The sequence below is a fragment of the Anabrus simplex genome, chromosome 3 (genome assembly GCF_040414725.1).
Source record: "Anabrus simplex isolate iqAnaSimp1 chromosome 3, ASM4041472v1, whole genome shotgun sequence".
NCBI lineage: Eukaryota > Metazoa > Arthropoda > Insecta > Orthoptera > Tettigoniidae > Anabrus > Anabrus simplex.
In genome coordinates, this window is record NC_090267.1 from 194,290,201 (window position 1) to 194,314,851 (window position 24,651).

At 37.4% G+C, this 24,651-nt stretch overlaps 1 protein-coding gene across 3 annotated transcripts in view; it reads right to left on the reverse strand.

Moving 5' to 3' along the window:
- Positions 1 to 24,651, reverse strand: part of LOC136866139 (protein abrupt) — a 251,341-nt gene that overhangs the window by 141,376 nt on the left and 85,314 nt on the right. For all 3 annotated transcript variants that reach the window (XR_011017910.1, XM_068226626.1, XM_067142840.2), the window contains exon 3: positions 7,225 to 7,434. Coding sequence is in view for 2 of the 3 variants with exons in the window: in XM_068226626.1 (XP_068082727.1) it covers positions 7,225 to 7,434 (210 nt within the window). In the remaining variant the exon portion in view is untranslated. The remainder of the gene's footprint in view (positions 1 to 7,224; positions 7,435 to 24,651) is intronic.

The following is a 24,651-nucleotide window of genomic DNA, read 5'->3' on the forward strand; positions in this document are numbered from 1 at the left end:
TAAGTGAGTGTTAATCCCAAAACCTGGACAATCTTTCCTTTGAAGAAAAATTCCAAGCTGTTCAAAGGTGCAGTTTTTTGTCCCAGAAAAATATTGAAATGTGGAGGCAATTTTAATGACGGTGCATACCTTTGTTTTGGGGTTATTGGTGGATAAATGGTAACTTATATCAAAAACAGATAATACAATTGCCGCTCGATTGGGTGAGATCTATAACTTTAGTCCTATGATTTTTTGCCGTATTTTTTGGTGAAATAAAACTGTTGATTTCGGTGTTAAAACTGACACTATTTCGGTAGGTATTTCATGAAATAAATTGCCATACTGATCAATGTTTCTTGTGATATCTTCCTTATATTATGGGGTAAATCTAACTCATTTTGTGTCTGGGGTTTTTAAAGTGAACTCTTGTAATGTTTAAATTGTTATTAAATCTTAGAACAACTAAAAATACAAAATGTTATAGAAATAAATACCGGTATATAAATCACTGATACCTCAAAATTAAGTTAGGTGGTCTGCCCTGTAATATGAATTTATACATAGCCTACTTTTTTTTTTTCATTTTGAATTACTTGTCTACAAAGTACAAACTAAACATGGTTTCAACATTATCAGGATGCAGAGATGTGTGACAATCAGAAAGTATCTTTGTGTAAGCAGAGAAGCCCCTTTCGTTGACCACATTAGACGTCAGAAACCATAATGCTTGCTAACACTTGGATGCAAATTCACTGTGGTCTTCTATCAAACCTCCTAAAACTTCACTAACGTCTTCCTTCTTCTTCTTCTTCTGTACCAGATGCGCTTTCACTGCATTTTGCAAAGCCATATTTAGCTCTGGAAGATGTTCATGGATATGTTGGTGTTGCTTGACCAGGTATGAGTAGCTCAGACAGTTAAGGCGCTGGTTTTTTGAGCCCAAGTGGCAGGTTCAGTCCGGTGGTATTTGAAGGTGCTCAAATACGTCAGCCCCATGTCACTTGTTTTACTGGCACGTAAAAGACCTCCTGCAGGACAACATTTTGGCATCTCGGCGTCCCCAAAAACCATAAAAGTAGATAGTGGGAGAAAAACAACATTATTACTACTAACCAAGCTATTTATTTACAATAGGCCTACTACTACTGTCGTTTTAGCAAGAATGACAGTATTATTCATCTTTCCTTTTATAATCATCCATGTCCTCATGCCAGGATTATCCAGTTATTCTATAGGAATGCTGGCTTGCATGAATGCTTTTGTTGTGTCTATTACAAACCGCTCTCTATCACTTTTCAACTTCTTTGGGATGTGTAAAGTATTGCCGATTATTATTTGTCACTCACTTGCTTCATTCTTCTTTTTGTGTGTTACTGATTCTCTGCAGTGTTTATCGAACGTGTCTTTTCGTTTCTACGTTAATAGAAACATTACAGTACGTGCACATTGGAATCTTTCTTGCAGCATCAAATACATAGAATGCCTCCCTGTTGTATTCCTCAGCCCTTGCAAAAAACTGCTGTGACTTTAGTTTTCAGCATTTTTATACTTAAATGGTGGACATCTGCCAGTAGCGCACTCTCACTGCCAAAGAATATAATGCGCACTGCTGTATCTACGACCGATCCTGCTACGACCGCAATGCTATTTGCTGTAATTGATAATATATACCGATTGTTATTGATTGCCTTAGAGATCGCGGAACTGAATACACATACTTCCGAAACACAGTGCTCATCGCTTTGTGTGCATTTGTGTAGAGAATATACAGCCTATCAAGCAACTGAGAAGGAAACTACAATAGTTCTCAGAAGCATTTCAACATTTATTGGAGAGCTTTTCTGGTACTATTTTGCATTTTTCGTACCAAGTGGGGAATATTTCATGATTATTTGAGTAATTCATGCAATAAATCAGATTTGCAAGTTCATTTTGCTAAAATACGGTACTTTAAGTACCTACAAGGTATTATATAGGCAAGAAAGAAGTTATGAACAAAATGTGTGCGTACCACTATTACCAAAAAATATGGCCCCTACTTATACGTTAGATAGGGCTGCATTTCTCGATTACAATCAAATCTCTCCAACTTGATTGTGACTGGCATTAAGAAAAGGGGCCTGTCTTAGTAATGACAACTCTTGATCTCTATTGCAAATGGCAGTTGGCAAGTGAGCCTGTTGTTATAGTAGAAACTCCCAAAAGCTTGATTTTGAATGGCAGTAGGAAATGTGGCCAGCCATTATCATCAAAACTTTCCAAATGCACCTTACATATGGGGTCCTCCCCGTTTTGTTTCTCGGATAGCGCTAAGAAGCGTGCAATTTAATTTAATATTACTCACTGTGTGTACAGTAATTTATGTAGAAATCCGTATACAAGGTAGAATACCATAGAATAGCAAGGGTAATTTGCTAGTTAGCAATATAAATGGTACCTTTCACATTATATAGATACACTTCATTTATCAAATGGTTTATAATGGTTTATCTCAAGGATCAGTATTACCTACCATTCTATTCAATCTGTACATTCATGACCTGCCAAGAACAGCTAAAAAAAAAAAAAAAAAAAAAAAAAAAATTGAAATTGAAATCATTTAAGAAAAGACTAGGTGATAGGAAATTTACTACCTGAGCAACAGACCTAAATAACATTCTACTGTAGATGGCCATAGTAATTAGTTGTTGAGAGGCATACCTTCACTTCTGAAATAGAAGGGAAGGTGCTTGTTATTAGCAACTATTATTGTTTTGCAGTGTCTGGTATTAATTTTTGGTGAAACTGAAGGCAAAGTTTTTTCTTTCAACTGATTCATAAGGTAAGTATTTCATGATGGATAGGCTTGGTAGTGTTCACATCAGTAAAGAAGATACCTTGGATAGAAATAGAGGATTTAGATTAATAGGTTTATTACTGCCAAGTGAGCAGTTAGATCAGCTTGCCAGTGCAACGTTTGTGGAGACAGTAGTAGTTTATGCTCAGTGATAAGGGTAATAAACAAGACCTTGTATGTAATTTACATGTAGCTGTGACCAGTATCAGTCTACTGCACTGACAATTTACTCATAAGAACAATATTCCATTAACTTTTCCTTTAGTTACTAAGCCAGTGTACAAGATACTAGCCTCATCTGAACTCCTCAAGAAATGTACACTTATGTGAATACACAGAACCCTAATAAGAATTTCAATTTTGAACTTGGGAAGAGATGTCCATAGAAAACCTTTCTTTGCAGCCATATGGTAAAATATGCTACTTTTGAAGCTGATGTAGACTCCAATGTTGTAAATAAAGACAGGATTGACATTCTTGCAAAGTATGGATTTGGACCTGGATTCTTTGTACAGAAAACAGTGCAGAAATTCAGCAACATGCTTGTCATGAAAGCAATTTTGCTACTGTTCTGAACATGGCACAATAACAAAGAAGAGGAGAGGTAAGAGATTTGCAGAGAAGGCAACTAAATGTACTTGCCACTAATCTTTTATTTTATATATTTTGCCACGGACATATTAGTTGTTTCAGTAGTGAATGTCACTTCTAACTTTAAACCTTAAAACATTGTTGTGGAGAAATGCTTACCAAAATGATACAGTCAGCTTTTCCTCAAAACTTATACTTTTCCTGTAATTTGTTTGCCTGATGTCTATTACTGACTTCACTTTTTCCACTAATTCCTTATAAGTGTTGACGGACATTCGGTAGTGGTTCCTGAATTTTTCTTCATCATTCCACAATGAGGGCACAAGTTGGTGGAATTCTCCAAGGCTCTCACATTTAAGGAAAATTTGCCTACTCCACTGTGATTGTCTGGTTCCTTCTCTTAATATATTCATACATTAGAATAATATTTTCACCTGAACTATCGTTCACAACACATTATTTTCCACTTGTTAATATGAAAGCGTCTGTAGCCTGTAAGATACTGGACGGGACATCAGCTGTTTCCATGCAGTCGATCCCTATCGATCGATGACGAGTGTAACAAAGTAAATGAATTTAGTCATTGGTAACTGATGGCAATTGGTTGCTCTCGATCGTTTGATGCTCTGTGTGACAAGGGGCTTTGTTACATGAGACACGTTTAATTTGGTTTCCCATTACATCAAGACACTGTGTATTAACATATCAATGAATAATTTAAGACTTTCATATAATTGGTTTGTCACGTAAAAAATATCTGATTTTTCTACTACTCGATAGATGTACTTTCTATTTCATCTATTTTAATTTGGTGGTTCATTCCACAATTTTAATAGGTCGTGCATTAGTTACACTGTGGATATTTTAATTCCCATTGTTCTCTTTTTAGTAATCTAAATGTAATAATGGTTTAGTACTTATGTAGCTGAAGATGTCCACTAGATGGATAAAACATGTACTGATCATTTCTGTCAGGTGATGCCTTTTATCTGATTAAATAGTGTATTGAATTGGTGGATCCTTAACAATAAACACCTCAAAATTATTTACAGGACTGAAAAGGAACTTTACACCCTACTTCTACATTAGGTAACATAAATTTTGACTGGAAGCATTTCTTGATATGTCCTCTATTTTGGTCGGTGGGGTCTCACCAAGTGCTATGAAGAAGAATAAGAAGGAAAAAATAAAATGTAAAAGCTGATATGCGTACTGTAACTGGTAAGATTTTATATATTTTACGTTTCTATATCTTAAATCAGGCTCAAACATGGAAGTTTAGATTCTGTATGTTCATTATCTTCTCGTTTAGTAACATGTTAAGGATTAGTTCTCATTTTATACTGGTCTTACAGACAAACTCTCATTCAACTAGCACATGTTCTGGGTGCTGTAAGTGTTGCCATCTGTGATGTCGCTGTAAACTCAATTCTCACAACACAGAGCAAGCAGTATATAGAAATTGAGACGTGGTGATTTATACACTGATGTTTTCCCAAAGGCTGGCACAGAGTGATGATGAAGAACATGAAATTTAATATACAGTCCAACTGCTGCCAGTGTTAACAGTCACCTCTGTGATGGAATTTTGTCCTGCAGAAGTTCTAACATGCCAGAGAGTTGCTCCATTCATTTAAACACCCTTAAATATCAATAACCTAAGCTGGGATTTAATCTACTATCCTGAGAACAGAAGATCAACTGCTAAGTGACTGTGCCACCCGGGTTAGCTTTATGGTAGGCTGCTTGGGCTATAATTACAGCAGTCTGAGCAAAATAAGATGTAAAATCTTTCTGAACTATTCTTCAAAATGATGGTCGTGCATATAGATACACAAAGAAAGTTCTGTTCCTTCCAGAAATTCATTCTCACTTCAAATGATGCACTTTCCAGTACCAGATTAATTCTGAAAAACACCCTGTCAATTAAAAACTTCCAGTAGATGTCCACATAACTTGTCATAATTTGTAATGTTTACCCATCAGGCATGACAGGATTTTAGCAGAAATGATTAAGGTAAATTTTCATTCATTGGGAAGAGTGTGAAGGAGTGGAACAGTTTACCTGGGGAAGTGTTTGATCCTTTTCCAAAATCTGTACAGATATTCAAGAAAAGAATAAACAGCAACAGAGAAAAGAAATGTTAGAGGGCATTCAACCTGTGTAGGCTATTGTAATAAAGAATTTTTGTAAATAAATTAATTCCATCCCCTTGTCTATGGTGCTGGCCCCGTGGTGTAGAGGTAGCGTGCCTGCCTCTGACCCGGAGGCCCCGGGTTCGATTCCCGGCCACGTCAGGGATTTTTACCTGGACTTGAGGGCTGGTTCGAGGTCCACTCAGCCTTCGTGATTAGAACTGAGGAGCTATCTGATGGCGAGATAGCGGCCCGTCTAGAAAGCCAAGAATAACGGCCGAGAAGATTTGTCGTACTGACCACATGACACCTCGCAATCTGCAGGCCTTTCGGCTGAGCAGGGCTGTAGTGCCTTGTCTATGAAGACTGGACAGCTGAAGCAGGGTACTGCCTGTAGGGGTAAAGTACAGTGGGGACTCTGAGGGCCCTGGAACCGCTCCAGTAGCTGTGAAGGCCCTTCAGGAACTCTGAAAAGCAGTGGCAAAAGGGGCTCTGGTTAAGATGCAGCAGGTCGTTATGCACCTTAGGTACCTAAATGGGTTGAAAAATAAGGCAATGTACATTTAAATTTTATAGGAATTGTATAGTATTTTTTGAAGTGATTCCACATACTGTATATGAGTTGATTATGTGTGTAAGTACAGAAGATATTATGAGTAGAATTTTGTAAAATAATATAAATTTACTAAGGATGAGCTGTGTGTTTAAAAGAAAAATTTTTAATGTAAATTGTATAATAGTGTATTTTAGGAAAAATATCTTTCTTCTTTTTAATTTAAAATTTAGTTGTTGAGAACAATGTATTTTTGTGTATCATTTGCCACCGAGATAGAGACCTCATTTGCAAAGAAAGTATTTTGATCTGATTTGACCATGATACTTCATCAGTAGGCCTATAATGTATTTTGTAGTCCATGAAATCAGACGTACACACCTTTCTTGGATTTTCAAGTCAAATAGCAGCAATCTTAACAGATTCCATGAGCACTAGATTTTTAAACATATACCATTATTGTTTACTATTTGGCAAGCTTTATGTATAATATAGTGGGAAAGTTCTCTTGGGACTTCAACTCTTCCTCAATGGTTGGAAAAAGTCAACTGATGATAAATTACACCGACAATATCAATATCCCCAAATTCTGAATGATTTCTAGCTGGTTAAGATATGTTTGCCCTTGACTTAGCATTTAAGAATATATTTAAACACAGCATCATGAAACCAATGTCTCTAGGACCATTACAGTACATTCAGAGATACTACGTCTCCACTCAGCAATTTTTAAAAAATGTGCGCCGGCACTTGATGAGATCTTGCCACGACATAAAACTATAGCCATTTTGTTATAAATGTCCTTCAGAGTCCAAATTTGCTTGTGAAAGATTTTTTCTTCAAATGTTCTCAACCCTGAACATTATTCTGTAATTGAGTCTAACATAACAGTTCTAACCAATTAAAAATTAAAATACACATAGGTCAATTTATGGAAATAAACAGAGCCATTTTCCAGATGTTCAGCCTCAAACTTAGTAGCATAATATTCTGCACTGATAGCAGGCATCAATTTTAGAATCCAACTGCACTATGCTAACAAAATAACGACAACATGGAAAGACAATATATTCTAATATTAAAACTATTTCACTCTGGAAAGAAACAAATACAGACTGCAACTTACACTAATGTTACTTTCCCCAGAATACTGATCTACGCTGAGAGCAACATGAGAAGACTTCTGAGGAGATCTATGTTCCACTTTAATGCGTTTGATTTCTGGGGATCCCTCTCTCTCTGGATCATTTGCTGGTCCAAGGACTTCATGGCGATTATCACCAGAATTGCTATCTTCACGAAGGCTGATGACAGGACGGGAAGTTTCATTCTTATTCTGTGAAGAGTAAAACAATAAAACAATGTATTTAACAGTTTACTGGTCCTTTTACACGTTCACTCTCGGCCGTTTCCTAGCAACCTCCATACGTAACGTTTTCAGTGAAGATTCTGCACACAATCAATCAGACACATATACCGGGCAAAACAGCCCTACAATCAAAGGTACTCCTTCCACCCCATAAACATCCATGCGTACCAACCACTGATCATTTTCCGTAGGCCCTCCCCATCACATTACCACAGGCTTCAGGAGTACCTCTGGCTCAACCTCAAAGATATTACCGACCTACGGTCGGGCAAATATACTTACACCTTGCAATATGTACCCAGAGCCAGTAGACAGTAATGATCAGTCTTTGAATGTTAGAAGATTAGCACAGAAACCCCAAAAATTTATATACATATTGTATTATGGCCAAACTACACAGCATACAAGTGTTAAGGTATTAGATCCAAATAGGAATTATTGGTAAACCCAAGATGCTAAACGCATAATGAACTTTGAAACTTTATATTTTTTTTTCTCTCATCAAACGCCTTAAGGTACTGACGAATTGTTATCCGCCTTCAGTTGGATACGGGAACGAATGTGTTAAAATAACTTAAAATATGAACACAATATCAATGAAAAATGTTGTAATCTCTGCTTAGTTCATTCTAATCATTACTTCCCCCCCCCCCCCCAAAAAAAAAATATCATAAATACATAGATCTGGTTATGCCTAAAAACTGAAGAACCCTCGGTTTCTATCTCTCTTAACCTGGAATTGTTTCTATCCCTCTTAACCTGCAATTATTCCGTACAGAGAATAAGGATTATCCTCCAGGTGACATTAACCTCTATAACTTTTATCTGTGCACATCACATAACCCTATCACAAAGTTTGGTCTGGTTTTTTTTTTGCCAATGGATGGAAAAAAAAAAAAAAAAAATTAGATAAATTCCAGGTTTAAAAGAGTATGAATTTTTTTTAGTTTTTGTTAAAATTATTGTATTGTGTTTTTCTCCAGACTTTATATGTAATACACTGCTAACAAAACAAAAATATATTTAGGTAAATGAATGGTGAAACACATTAGGTGAGGGAATAAAACATCGGCAGCTGCTTAACTCGTTTCTGAGTAATTAACTTCTTCCAATAAATTCACTTCTGTCTGTGGATGTACTTTTGATGACTGAACAGATCAATCCTAGCATGGAATAAGCATCCACACAGATTGCACAGAATTGTTGGAGGAGTGGGGTTGTGCTGCACGGAGTTTCCGTGTTTCTCTCCACATCTTAGTCATTCCCCTTCAAACAGCAGCAGGAATGGTCAGGTGCCATACTGAACGATCTTCAGCAAGCGTATCCCAGGTTTGTGGATTGAGACCTGTCATCTTCATAGTGTGATTAAACTGGTCCTTGTAGCGCCTCACAGGGGCTCCACCAGGTCTGGTGCAGGAACAAAGTTCATCATACAGGACTTGGCATGGAAATCTGGTATCACTCATCTGACGGACATGGCCTATCCATCTAAGCTGATGACGAATGATGGATGATTCTATACTCTTGGCATGCGCTTTCTCTAGAACAGCAATGTTGGTGACATGGTCTTCCCTTTTGATCCTAAGGATGGATTGAAGTTTTTGTTGGTGGAAGTGCTCAAGCTTTTTCAAATCACGTCGGTAAAAGGTCCAAGTTTCACAATTATACAGCAACGTTGTGATGACAACAGAGTGGTATACCATGAGTTCCATCTTCACAGTCAGGTCTTTATTTATGAACAACCGGTGTGATACTCATTCAAATGCTGCATGGGCAGCACCAATTCTCTTCTCCACATCTTGCTCACAGTTACAGCTCACAGATAGGATATTACCCAAGTAAGAAAAGTGATGTACTTGCTCCAGTGGAGTATCTGAGATAGAGACGTTGAAATGTGGAAGGGTTGTGGCTGGTGAAGGTTGTGCCAGGACCTTCATCTTTTGAACATTAATGGTGAGGCCAAAACGATCACATGCACTCTTGTAGCAGTTAACTGACTAATAAATAACAAAACATGCAATTTGATTATATGAGGTGGCTGCTCTTGGTTTATGGTGAAATGGGAAACAAAATGAGACATCAAAATAAAGACAAAAACAATACAAAGAGCTTTGCACTGCTCATATGCTAGTGTACAAGGCATAGTGTTCCCCAAATCTCATGCACAATATGTGATTAATAGGGCCAGAATTTTTAGGTTTTAAACTCTCTCTCCCCACCACATCTATGCCCATAAGATTCTAATGTGTGAATCTTTTTTTTTTTTTTTTTTTTTTTTTTTTTTTTTTTTTTTTTTTTTGCTAGTTGCTTTACGTCGCACCGACACAGATAGGTCTTATGGCGACGATGGGATAGGGAAGGGCTAGGAGTGGGAAGGAAGTGGCCGTGGCCTTAATTAAGGTACAGCCCCAGCATTTGCCTGGTGTGAAAATGGGAAACCACGGAAAACCATTTTCAGGGCTGCCGACAGTGGGGTTCAAAATGTGTGAATCTTACTGAATCTCAAAAGGGGCTAATGGGACTTTACTCCTAGATTAGTAGACATGATCACCCACCTATTATCACCAAAGTATAGTGTAAAACAAAAGCTAACGCTTTCCACCTATTCAATACTGTCTGTAGTAACCTTTAAAAAAGTTTCATATATTTGTTGAAACTAGTTTTGATCTTACCAGAGACCATAATTAATTTATCAATAAATTCCCAGACGATTGGATGTCAGCCATTATCCATCCAAACCACAAGAAGGGAAGCAAAACAGATCCCAGTAACTACAGAGGAATATCACTCCTTGCTGTTACCTATAACCCTATAAGATATTTTCCAAGATTCTGGAACGCCATGTAACAAGACAGTTGGATAAAGAGTTAGGAGAATATCAAGCAGGGTTCAGAGCATCAAGGTCCTGTACCGAGCAGATACAAAATCTGAAGACCATCCTTCAATACAGCAAGTCAAGAGCCCGACAATGGGTAGCTATATCTGTCGACTTGCAGAAAGCATACGACTCAGTAGACAGAATTACTCTTTATAAGACATTAAGAGAACTAGGACTTAATGACAAGATCAATAGGCTGGTGCAAGCCACCTTGCACAATACCACAGCCAGAGTCAAGTTTAGAGGACAACTCTCGGAGAGTTCTGCCATTAAAACAGGGCTGAGACAAGGAAATGGCATCTCATGTATATTATTTAAAGATAATTAGAGAGTGGATGAGATTCCTTCCAGAGAACACTGGATTATGGATGGGGATTAAAGCCGACAACCTAAGGATACCATGCCTAGCCTTAGCAGACGATCTGACTTTATTGGCAAATGACATACAGGAGGCTACTACTCAGATCCAAACACTGCACTCAATAGCGGCTAAAACGGCTCTTTTGATCAACATAGGAAAGACCGAGTTTGTTACTAACATCAAAGATGCCCCTGGAATGATGAGAGTCAGGTGAGTCAAGAGAGTCAAAAGTGTAAAGTACCTTGGGGAATGGTTCTCAGAGGACCTCAGCAAAACAATGGCTCTTGAACACAGGAGACTCAAACTAGACAAGGCTTACCATGCCAGTAGAAAGCTATATGCTTCAAAAAATCTTTCAATGAATGTCAAACTAAGACACTACAATGCAGTAATCAGACCTTCAGTCCTCTATGCAGCAGAGTGTCTATATTTAACTAAGAAGACCCCACTAAGAGCCCTCAAGGTACAAGAAAGAAAATTCCTGAGACGGATAGTGGGACCAAGAATTTTACCAGATGGAAACTGATGGCATCAACCAAATCGTGAGCTATATAAACACCAAGAAAATCTTATAGATACCATCAGAAGAAGGCGACTGACTGGCTTTTCACAGACACCTATCCAGAATGGACTCAAATAGGTTATCCCATAGGATCTTCAAGGCTGCTAACAAGGGCAAAGCTACTGGATTCGTGTGGATGAAGCAAGTGGAGAAGGACCTGTCGGAACTCCATATAAATCAAAACGACATAGCTGATCGGAGTAACTATCATAAAACTGTTAACTAAATCCTTTGCAACATCCCTCACAGAAGTTACCCACAGACCAAAAGATGAGACCAGGAAATGGTCTGAAGAACGAAAGATTGAATTTAGCCGGAAAATGAAGGACTACTTGAGGTAGCTTGAGGTACCAACAAGAAAACAGCTGCCAAACCAACCGCTAAGAACACCAATTGTGGCAAACAATGACGATGACATCAAGAAACAGCTAAAACATAAGCACCGTGGTCCATAGATGGCCCTAACGAAAAGAATAAATAAATAAATAAATAAATAAATAAATAAATAAATAAATAAATAAATAAATAAATAAATAAATAAATAAATAAGAAGCAAGCATGAAATTCAATATAAGTAAAGATTTTAAAAACACTCGTCACAATCACATGTCCTGTGCAAGCTCTCAGCTTTCCTCCAATTGGAAGACTGCACCTCACAGAAGACCAGGTAGGTAGGTAGGTAAGGGTGTTCTGCCCGAAGGCAGGTCCGAACCTCCGCAGAGGTGTTCCTGAGCCGGAGTTTACGTGCGGTAGGGTGGCCAGTTCCTTTCCGCTCCTCCATTCCCTTACCTCCCACCAACATCGCGTGGCAACCCATCCAACTTCTGACCACGCCCAATGTTGCTTAACTTCGGAGATCTCACGGGATTACATGTAATAAATATCATTTTTGGTCCGTATTGATGATATTAGATTGAAATAATAACATTAAGTTATTTATTAGACCACCTAATCAATACAAAATCGTCTTGGATGATTTACATAAATTTGTTAGCTAATGGTGGGACATGTTTCGCCTTCCCTGAAGGCATCATCAGCCATAGTCTTAACCTTAAATTAAAAATAAGCGTTTAAATAACATGTAGTGATGAAATGAATTTTAAAATCTTGAAGAGATTTGAAGTAAAATAACATTAAAAATAACAATGATGGTTTGAAAATACAATGTGATGAGATACAATAGTGGAAGTATTAGCAAAATTAACATTAGAAGGCTGCTAAAATAAGTACAATGGATAAAACAACAGATTGTTATACAACCAGTAGTAAGATTGCATAAAAGTAAGGTTGATAGTCATGGCGGTTATAATTAGACGATGGCGAAAAATCTTATATAATCAAAGTAAAGAGGAGAGAATAAAAGTCAAAGTTAGTCGTGAGATCAGAAGTTCATCATGATCTTGAAGATAAAAGACGAAAGTCAGATGCATATGGTGAAGTTGTAGAACACGTTGAGGATATGAAGTTGGTGAATAGAAGTTGAAGAACAGTTTCAAATAGGATCACTATGGACCATCTCAAAATTTGAAGTGATGTTCAAATGTTGTAAATTGTGAGTTTGTAGATATTCTAGTTGAAAAAGCATATACAAGTGGAATCTGTAAATGGAAGCAAGAAACGTAGAGTTAATTGTGTGAAAAGATATTTGAAAAATATTGAAGTAGAATCGTATGCACTTACCATTTGACGGTGACAAAGATAGCTTGTAATATTATGAGTTAGAAGTATTTGCAACAGTAGACTTCTTGCTACGTGTGTTATAACTGAAGTTTTGTGCTGGAGGGGGATCTGTTTGCGTTGACGTAACTATTGGAGGGGGGCTGCTATTGGTGGGAGGGAAGGAAGAGAGTGTATTACTGCGCGTGTTGTAACGGTGTGAGGCTATTGGAGGGAGCGATGTTCCGGTGGGTGTGGCTATGGGTTTATTGGTTGTATTTGAATTAGAGGTACTAGCGGCGGGGGGAAGGGAGGGGGGTATATTAGCTGTAGGGGAGGTGGGAACTCTAATTGATGTGAGGTTGAAGATTTTTAAGAATTTGTTGGTGAGGGAAGTTGATTCTCGTAATAAAATAAGAATCTGTTCATACAAGGGGCTTTTTTTATCAATAGTGTCATTTAGATTTTTATCTTTATTAAAATGTTGGTCGAGGAAAATAAATAAGTTTTCATATTCTGTCATGAGTTTGCTTTTATCGACTCTTTTTAGGATATGGAGGTCTTGTTCTATTGTGGTGAATTTATGCCCGGTGTCCCTCATATGGTTGGCCATTGCGGAGAATTTGTTGTGTCTTTGGGCATTGTAATGCTCGGCGTATCTGGTAGAGAAGCTGCGGCCAGTTTGGCCAACATAAGAAAAATTACATGTAGAGCATTTCAATCTGTATATTCCTGATCCAGAGTAACTATTGTCTGTGATGTTGATAGAGTTGTGATTGAAGAATAAATTACGATTAGTGTTTTTTGTTGTGTAGGCTATTTTTATTTCGTGCTTCATTAATGAATTGGTTATCGGGTAAATGCTATGGTTAGTGAACGTGAATTTAGCGTATTTAGGTTTGACGGGTTTTAATGGAGTTAAATTGGTAGCTAGTTTCAGTTTGGTTTTATTGATGATTTTATCAATCATATTCGTGTTAAATCCATTGAATTTAGCTATTTCCTTGATGAATAGTAATTCCTTCTTTAAATTAGTAGAGGACATAGGGATCTTTAATGCTCTATATATTAAACTGTGATAAGTGGCTTTTTTATGTGAGTTGGGATGTAAAGAATCATTTTTTATGGTTGTTGGAGAAAAGGTGGGTTTTCTGTATATTTGGAAGTCGAATTTGTTTAATGCTCGTGTGATTTTGATATCTAAGAAGTTCAAAGAGTTATTAAACTCATCTTCTTTAGTGAATTTAATATTATTATCTAAGTTGTTGAGGAATGATAGTATGTTATTGCTGTTGTTGATTTGTTTATCAATGATAGCTATGGTGTCATCAACATAGCGATGCCAAAGACAGAGTCCGTTGATGTTATTAATAATCTTACTATGTTCGAGATTATCTAAGTATATATCGGCTAGTATTCCAGATAACGGGTCTCCCATCGCTAGACCTTCTTGTTTGTAAATTTTCTTATTGAAGGTAAAATAGTTGTTGTCTAAAACGAAATTAAGTAATTTTAACCATTCATCAATTTCGATTTTACTCAAAGTGCTATGTTTCAACAGATTGTTTTTTATGATGTTAATAGTATTGTTGATAGGGATATTAGTATACATGTTGGTGATGTCAAAAGAACATAAAACGTGGTTTGGTTGTAGACTGAACTTATTTAGGGAATTACAAAGTTCGATCGAGTTCTTTATGGGGTTGGAGTTGTGAAATTTGAAGTGTTTTTTTAGGAATTTGTGTAGGAATTGAGAGGTTTTATAGGTAGGACTATTGATACTATTAATTATAGGCCGAATGGGGACATCATTTTTATGAATTTTGGGCAGTGATCTCACTGTAGGTAATTTTGGGTTCATTACAGTTAATTTCTGATAATCTTGATCATTTAAAATGAAGTTAGAATTTTTAAGAAGGTTCTTTAAGTTACGCTGTATTTTGTTTGTTGGATCTTTGTTAATTAAGGTACCTAAATTTCTCAAATCTTTACAAAGAAAAAGTCATCCCTATTCAAAATCTAATGCCACTCAAAAGAAAGTAAACAACATATGGTTGAAAAATGAAATTAAACTATTATACAAGAAGAAATCTTTACTAAATTTACAATTATATAGGACTCATTTGACCATCTCTCAGAAATTACCCCCACTTGAATGGAGCTCATTTTTAAGGTACACTGACCTCAAACTATCTTACGTATTAGACAAGAAACAAAAAACCCTAAACCATAAATTACTTTGTCTTCAAGAAAACAAATGTAAAACTCCTGACCAAAATACAAACAACAAAGTATCCCCTTCCCATTTGACTAACATTCCCACTACAATCAACCTATCTAATGCAACCTTCTCTAACCAAGAATTAAATCTATTAGATAAAGGCATCAAACATAATTGGCCTAATCACAAAAAGGCAGAAGACATCATCACTACCATCGCTGAAACCGAAACTAATATCGATAAACAAATCCCAATTGATAAACAGAATGACGTACGATATGAAGTAAAGAAGAAACTCCCAACTTTGATTAATGAGATAACATCTAATAATAACTTCAATGTCTCGAAACAAATTCCAAACCTAAAATCCAAAATTAATAACAACAACGTAGTAATTACAAAAGCAGATAAGGGCAACACCATAGTAATAATGAACAAACAAGATTACATCAATAAAACTGAAACCTTTTTTTCAGACAATACCTATACCTTAATTAACAAAGATCCAACAAACAAAATACAGCGTAACTTAAAGAACCTTCTTAAAAATTCTAACTTCATTTTAAATGATCAAGATTATCAGAAATTAACTGTAATGAACCCAAAATTACCTACAGTGAGATCACTGCCCAAAATTCATAAAAATGATGTCCCCATTCGGCCTATAATTAATAGTATCAATAGTCCTACCTATAAAACCTCTCAATTCCTACACAAATTCCTAAAAAAACACTTCAAATTTCACAACTCCAACCCCATAAAGAACTCGATCGAACTTTGTAATTCCCTAAATAAGTTCAGTCTACAACCAAACCACGTTTTATGTTCTTTTGACATCACCAACATGTATACTAATATCCCTATCAACAATACTATTAACATCATAAAAAACAATCTGTTGAAACATAGCACTTTGAGTAAAATCGAAATTGATGAATGGTTAAAATTACTTAATTTCGTTTTAGACAACAACTATTTTACCTTCAATAAGAAAATTTACAAACAAGAAGGTCTAGCGATGGGAGACCCGTTATCTGGAATACTAGCCGATATATACTTAGATAATCTCGAACATAGTAAGATTATTAATAACATCAACGGACTCTGTCTTTGGCATCGCTATGTTGATGACACCATAGCTATCATTGATAAACAAATCAACAACAGCAATAACATACTATCATTCCTCAACAACTTAGATAATAATATTAAATTCACTAAAGAAGATGAGTTTAATAACTCTTTGAACTTCTTAGATATCAAAATCACACGAGCATTAAACAAATTCGACTTCCAAATATACAGAAAACCCACCTTTTCTCCAACAACCATAAAAAATGATTCTTTACATCCCAACTCACATAAAAAAGCCACTTATCACAGTTTAATATATAGAGCATTAAAGATCCCTATGTCCTCTACTAATTTAAAGAAGGAATTACTATTCATCAAGGAAATAGCTAAATTCAATGGATTTAACACGAATATGATTGATAAAATCATCAATAAAACCAAACTGAAACTAGCTACCAATTTAACTCCATTAAAACCCGTCAAACCTAAATACGCTAAATTCACGTTCACTAACCATAGCATTTACCCGATAACCAATTCATTAATGAAGCACGAAATAAAAATAGCCTACACAACAAAAAACACTAATCGTAATTTATTCTTCAATCACAACTCTATCAACATCACAGACAATAGTTACTCTGGATCAGGAATATACAGATTGAAATGCTCTACATGTAATTTTTCTTATGTTGGCCAAACTGGCCGCAGCTTCTCTACCAGATACGCCGAGCATTACAATGCCCAAAGACACAACAAATTCTCCGCAATGGCCAACCATATGAGGGACACCGGGCATAAATTCACCACAATAGAACAAGACCTCCATATCCTAAAAAGAGTCGATAAAAGCAAACTCATGACAGAATATGAAAACTTATTTATTTTCCTCGACCAACATTTTAATAAAGATAAAAATCTAAATGACACTATTGATAAAAAAAGCCCCTTGTATGAACAGATTCTTATTTTATTACGAGAATCAACTTCCCTCACCAACAAATTCTTAAAAATCTTCAACCTCACATCAATTAGAGTTCCCACCTCCCCTACAGCTAATATACCCCCCTCCCTTCCCCCCGCCGCTAGTACCTCTAATTCAAATACAACCAATAAACCCATAGCCACACCCACCGGAACATCGCTCCCTCCAATAGCCTCACACCGTTACAACACGCGCAGTAATACACTCTCTTCCTTCCCTCCCACCAATAGCAGCCCCCCTCCAATAGTTACGTCAACGCAAACAGATCCCCCTCCAGCACAAAACTTCAGTTATAACACACGTAGCAAGAAGTCTACTGTTGCAAATACTTCTAACTCATAATATTACAAGCTATCTTTGTCACCGTCAAATGGTAAGTGCATACGATTCTACTTCAATATTTTTCAAATATCTTTTCACACAATTAACTCTACGTTTCTTGCTTCCATTTACAGATTCCACTTGTATATGCTTTTTCAACTAGAATATCTACAAACTCACAATTTACAACATTTGAACATCACTTCAAATTTTGAGATGGTCCATAGTGATCCTATTTGAAACTGTTCTTCAACTTCTATTCACCAACTTCATATCCTCAACGTGTTCTACAACTTCACCATATGCATCTGACTTTCGTCTTTTATCTTCAAGATCATGATGAACTTCTGATCTCACGACTAACTTTGACTTTTATTCTCTCCTCTTTACTTTGATTATATAAGATTTTTCGCCATCGTCTAATTATAACCGCCATGACTATCAACCTTACTTTTATGCAATCTTACTACTGGTTGTATAACAATCTGTTGTTTTATCCATTGTACTTATTTTAGCAGCCTTCTAATGTTAATTTTGCTAATACTTCCACTATTGTATCTCATCACATTGTATTTTCAAACCATCATTGTTATTTTTAATGTTATTTTACTTCAAATCTCTTCAAGATTTTAAAATTCATTTCATCACTACATGTTATTTAAACGCTTATTTTTAATTTAAGGTTAAGACTATGGCTGATGATGCCTTCAGGGAAGGCGAAACATGTCCCACCATTAGCTAACAAATTTATGTAAATCATCCAAGACGATTTTGTATTGATTAGGTGGTCTAATAAATAACTTAATGTTATTATTTCGATCTCACGGGATCCGGTGTTTCAACACGGCTACGGTCGTTGGCGAAGACCAGGTGAAACACTAAATTATCAGCACTAGAGGAACTTCTAGGACTCAGCTGAGCTGAAACAAGTGTGAACACAATGACGTCGATGGGAAAGTGTTGAGATGTTCATTTGTTTCCAATGTGGATCATTGAAGAAGCACTTAAAATACCAGCACTTGAAGAATCTTCTAGACCTCAGCTCAGCTGAAACAAGTATGAACATAATGATGTTGATGGGAAAGAGTTGAGATGTTCATTTGTTTCCAACATGGAGGGAAAAAAACAATAATTAAAAAATTAAAAATGACATCAAATAAAAAATGCCTAAGGTGGGTTTGAGGGATGTGGAATGGTGGGTGATTGTCTGGAGGAAAAGAAGAGGGTTTAGAGTACTTAATTTCCTGGTTGTTGTGTGGGCTCATTTCTGGATTCTGGTATGGAGCACGGCTGGCTTTATGCCGAAACAATCCTTAGTTTTTACCGTTTTTTCATCCTGGGATTTTGTTGTGGGTCTCGTAATTGTCATTCATCAATACACTTCACTACGTAAAAAATTGTGGAAACTGATCTAATATTGATATTTACTTTGATTCTTTTATTCATGTTTTTTTTTTTTCCCTTGGATTATGCGAGTGTATCTTGTAAGAGTTGTCAGCATGTTGTGTAATATTATCCTTATAGTTGATTATGGGGTCTTCGCGATTGATATGTAGTCTACTCTAGTATAACCTTGTGCCATTCTGCTATTGTATGCCCAGGTCCTGGCTGGTATATTTCATTTAACCTTGGAATTCTAGTGGTAGGCAAGGTCATTGCGAGTCAGTATGGGATGTCTTGCAGGTGATGTAGTTCACATTATTATTAGCCCAGGATTATCCCGAGGCCCATCTGGGCATTTGGTGTCATTTCATGGCTGTACACTGGTTTCGATCATGTCTTCATTTGATATCTTGTGATATGAGAGCTTATGTCTCTTTTAGATGATATCTGTGAATCAGATGTTTCATGTGATCTGGGTTTATTATGAAAAACTTGTGTATTGAGAAGTTTTCCTTTGCACCCTAGTATTGTTAATATGTAGTCTCATCTGACAGATCTTATTTACATGACCTAATCCTCATTTCATGCCTCTGTCTGTTCCTTATCTGGTTTAATTGTCTAACCTCTTATAATTCTGTTTCTTCTAGCTCTAACCTGTATGTACTCACAATTTAATATTGTCTCTTGGTAATCATCTAACTGTTCTAGGTTCTATTCTAACGAGTATGAGATCATTTGGGGTAGTTCCTAGTCATATGCTGAAATTCCTTATCAGTCTTTGGGGTATAGGACCTAATAGATTGATTGAAAACTCTTTTTCATCTACTCGTGAGCTTTGTTATCATGCTATCATTTATGCATCGTTTATGTCTTATTATATCCCATGAATTCCTACTGGCTGGAAGGGTGTCTGTGTAAATTGGCAAAATCACATAAGGTGCACTGTCTTTACGCCACCATATTATTAGTCCTTCTCTTGAACACTTGATGTTCTTGATGAAAAGAAATGAAATGTCGTATGGCTTTTAGTGCGGGGATAACCCAGGATGGGTTCGACTCGCCAAGGTGCAGGTCTTTCTATTTGACGCCCATAGGCGACCTGCACGTCATGATGAGGATGAAATTATGATGAAATGACGATGAAGACAACACATACACCCAGCCCCCATGCCGTAGGAATGAACAAATTAAGGTTAAAATCCCCGACCTGGCCGGGAATCGAATCCGGGACCCTCTGAACCGAAGGCCAGTACGCTGACCATTCAGCCAACGAGTTGGACATGGTCTTTATGTTGGACCTGTGCTCGTTATTTTCAAAAATTATTTATATAGAGTTGGATTTTCCTTGAATTTTAGCATTTATTTATGCAACGTTGAGCTATTTCTGTCTTCCGTGCATGTCTCTATAACCGGTAATCCTCGATACAGTGCTTTTCTTGTGGTGATAGTCTTCTATCACCTTATTATTGATCTGGGTAATGGTGGTTTGGTTATTTCTTGTGGACACACTTCTTGAGATCTCCCCTCCATCTATTATTCTGTATGCATACAGAGTCCTCTGTTTTAGCTTCTGCATCATTCCCCTAGAACTTGTTATCTTACTGCTGAATCTTGTATCGGTGGAGTCGAGTTTTGCAATTCTTATCTATTTACATCAGCATTTATCTGCCTCTTCTTATATATATTTTCTTAATGGAGAGTGTGATTAGGATTGTGAATTATGAGATCTTGATAACTGAAATCTATTCCATCTTCTATTATAGTAATTACTTGTTCTCTCCCTGTTTCCTCCTTTAATTTATTAAATTCTGTTTAAATGGAAATTGCAACACCATGAAGGCATTGGTCGTTTGTGTTGATTATCAAGATATGGAACGATGCTATGTAGGTATGTAAACGATCCAAGTTTCAGGCCCATTGGATTGTTGCTACAGGTCTCCCCACGTGATTGGACGCGGAGGAATCAACTCCAGTATACGGACTCCAGTGTAGCGTAGTTGACTTGCAGTCTGTGCAGTGAAGTGTTACCCGTCAAACATGCCTCGACGACAGAGAAGAGCACGCTATCAACAACTGTCGCCGTTTGAGAGGGCTCGGATAATTGGGCTGTGTGAGGCTGGATTATCGCTAAGGTCTGTCGCTGCACGTGTTGGCCGACAGGCATCTACGGTACGTGTATGACAGCAGTGGTGAAATGAAGGTACCCAAACTCGTAGACCTGGCACAGGCCCAGCGCGACAGACAACTGTGAGAGAGGATCGCCGCATCATTCGGATGGCCCGGATGGAACCCCATGCAACAGTAGCGCAAATTCAAACAGCTGTGGCACCCCATGTTATACAACCAACAGTTGATAATCGCCTGCGTGCAGCTGGCTTACGAGCCCGTGTCCCTGCAGAAGGTGTTCCATTGACCCCACAACAGCGACGTGTAAGGCTGGCCTGGTGTCGAGAAAGATCGATGTGGGTCGACAAATGGCATAGGGTCGTCTTTAGTGATGAATCGCGCTTCTGTTTTGCCCGCAGTGATCGCCAGAATCATGTGCGCCAACATACCGGGGAGAGGGGCCGCCCAGATCTTATTGTTGAGAGGCACATAGGGCCAACACCAAGCATTATGGTCTGGGGAGCTATTGGCTTTAATGTGAAATCACAATTAGTGCTTGTTGAGGGCACTATGACTGCTCGACAGTGCGCTGATAGGGTACTCAATCCAGTTGTTGTCCCTATCATAGCGAACATTGCTAATGGGATGTTTCAGCAGGACAATGCCGGTTCACACTGCACGCATCTCCAGAGAAGCTGTCCACGCATCACAACCTTAGAATGACCTGCCAGATCCCCGGACCTCAGTCCTATTGAGCATGTGTGGGACATGATGGGTCGACAACTGGCCAACCGTCCTCAGCCACCCACAACTCTGGAACAACTGACCCATACAGTGCAGCAAGCACGGGCCACAATTCCTCAGGAAGCGATCCAGGGCCTTATTGACTCCATGCCTCAACGAATTCATCAATGTATTGCAGCTCGTGGTGGGCACATCCTGTATTGATTCTTGTACAAACTTACAGTCAGAGGGACCTGAAAGTATAATCATCGAATCACAACTGAACACTCGTCCTGCATGTTCAATTGCAGCAACATAGCACCACTCCTTCTGGGTGTTGCAATTTCCATTTTCTTCAGTGTATTTATTTTGGCATCCTACTGGTGCATGTACTAACCTTTGAAATTACGTAAGGTGTGGAAGAATGGTAAGTATTTTGTGTACATGACGATGGAAACTATTCTTTAATGGTCTTCAAAATAATAATTGAATGTTTCATGTCCTGGTTAGGTTAATTAAATTTTATTTCATTTTGCTGTGGTCAAAATTTACTGTTGCTTGCCACTGGATTCCATGACCCATCTTGAATATTGAAAATTATTACTCTCTGCTCACTTATTTTTATTCTCCATATTATTATGTTATTTCTTGGGAACGTTTCAGTTAAGTCATATCCATTTTTCTTAGTACATAACTGTTACTCTAGGACAAATTTTGTCCAGTTATTAGTATTATTGGACATAACCTTGTACTCCAAGTATTTAATAGCATAGAGGAAGGAAGGAAATGTCAAATAGTATTATCATTATTTTGTGATATTTCAAATGTCAATACCAGCAATGGTGAATTAACTAAAGTCATGTTAACGTTGTCACTTGTGTGCTCAACTCTTAAGTTAAATTTGGAGAAGTGTTCTCCTGTCATTATAAGTGCTTGTGCTTACTACTACCCCATGGAATTTTCTAAAAGCTTATTATAAAAGGGTCTTGGAAACCCAGCTCAAAGTTAACGTATTCCCTAATTTGAGCGACAGGACCATTTTGGGTCCTTATAGTCTATTGAACAGTACTTGTTCCCTCGCTTTCTGCTTTCTTGTTCCTGTAGCAGCTGTGATGCGCATTCTCTTGAAGCTCACAATTAGAATTAAGGAAGGTTCAACCTTTTCAATACAAAATGTGTTGTACAAGATGTTCACAACATATTATTTATTATATTATTAGTACCGGTTTCGATGCTTACTGCGTCATCATCAGCTAAAAAATCACAAGTGGGCAAAGTACATACCACAATAGTTATATAAATAATTCTTGCATGGCAAACTACAAATGATAGACTGCTTTTCTCCTTAAAGGCTAAAGGAAAAATGGATAAAATATGATGATATAATATGACATATAAAAGCGTTATAGTCTATTGGTCTGATGATTGAACATAAAAGTCTGAATGTGATAATAAAATGATGTAGTAAAATTGTCCACTCTTCTGTTGTTATTCAATGGAGACACATAAGTCCGGGTCCGATGTTATGTGAGGTTGGCAAGACCATCAAAAGGTTTTGCAGCATATGTGAGGAGTAACTACTGCCTCCTTATCCGTAAAGGTGGAACTCCCGCTTCAACGAGTAGGCTGGGAATGGGGCTAGTATGGAGAGCTCCCTTTGCCAGCCTAACTCCACTATTGTGAACATTGTCTAAAAGGCTCAGCGTAGCCTTTGATGCTAAGCCATAAGCCGCACTTCCGTAGTCAATTTAAGAGCAGATTGATGCCTTGTAAAATCGTAGCAACAGTGTACGGTCAGCCCCCTCCACACAGTGCCGCTGAGGAACGTAAGCATGTTAAGTCTCTTCATGCAGAAAACCTTCAACTGATGGATGTGGGGCTGCCACGTTCGTCTCTTATCAAAATGGAGACCCAGGAATCTGCAGGTGTCTACCACTGGTAAGACACGGTTTCTCAAATGGAGCTCTGGTTCGGGATGCACAAGCCGACATCGAGAGAAGTGTCCCTGAGGTTTTCGCCACTGAAATCGAAAAAATGTTGCAGGGCCCATATGTCGACTCGGTTAATAGCTTGCTGTAGCTGTCTCTCAGTAAACGCCACCCTTCTGGAGCTGTAATGTAGAGCTACGTCGTTGACATACAGCGATGGAACGACTGCGGCCCAGCAGTGGCAACTATGCTGTTGATGGCGATTGCGAATAGCATGACACTTAGTACAGATCCCTGAGTTACTCCATTTTCCTGATTGTAATACTAAGAAAATGCATTCGCTACTTGTGACGCAAGTGTGATAAACTGATGTAACTTGAAAACAATATTCTCTAACCCATGGGTAAATAATGCAAGTATCGAGCTCGAATTATTATTATTTTTATTATTATTTTACAATTATTAATGCTGTATTTTTTTATTATTATGACTTGTAATGTATGGCCATGACGTGTTTATACCCAGTTAGTATTATTATTATTATTATTGTTACATCATATCTACATACGATATGATCTTGTTGTTTGTGAGGTTATGTCATGAAACATGTGCTGTACATAAATATTTATACGAGTTCAGTTAATGTAAATACCTTTAAATCAACATTATATAATTATTACCTGTAAATGATGTATAACCCGCTTCAGAAGCGTGAACACACTGTAACATCCAGAATGACATATCTCTGACACTAGATGATGGTAGAATATTCTGTACATTATAATCATGTTGTTAGGCACTCTAGAATTTACGAGAAAATGTATCTTTTTAGAAACCTGGCCAGGCACAAACCTCCATGTGGTGTTTGCTTAGTGGTGGGCATTTGTTAAAAATGGCGGCATGTTGATGTGTACTTGTTTGTGACAGCAGTGATTAACGTTGTGTGTATATTTATGTGAAGTTAAGATGAAATAAATAATTGTACC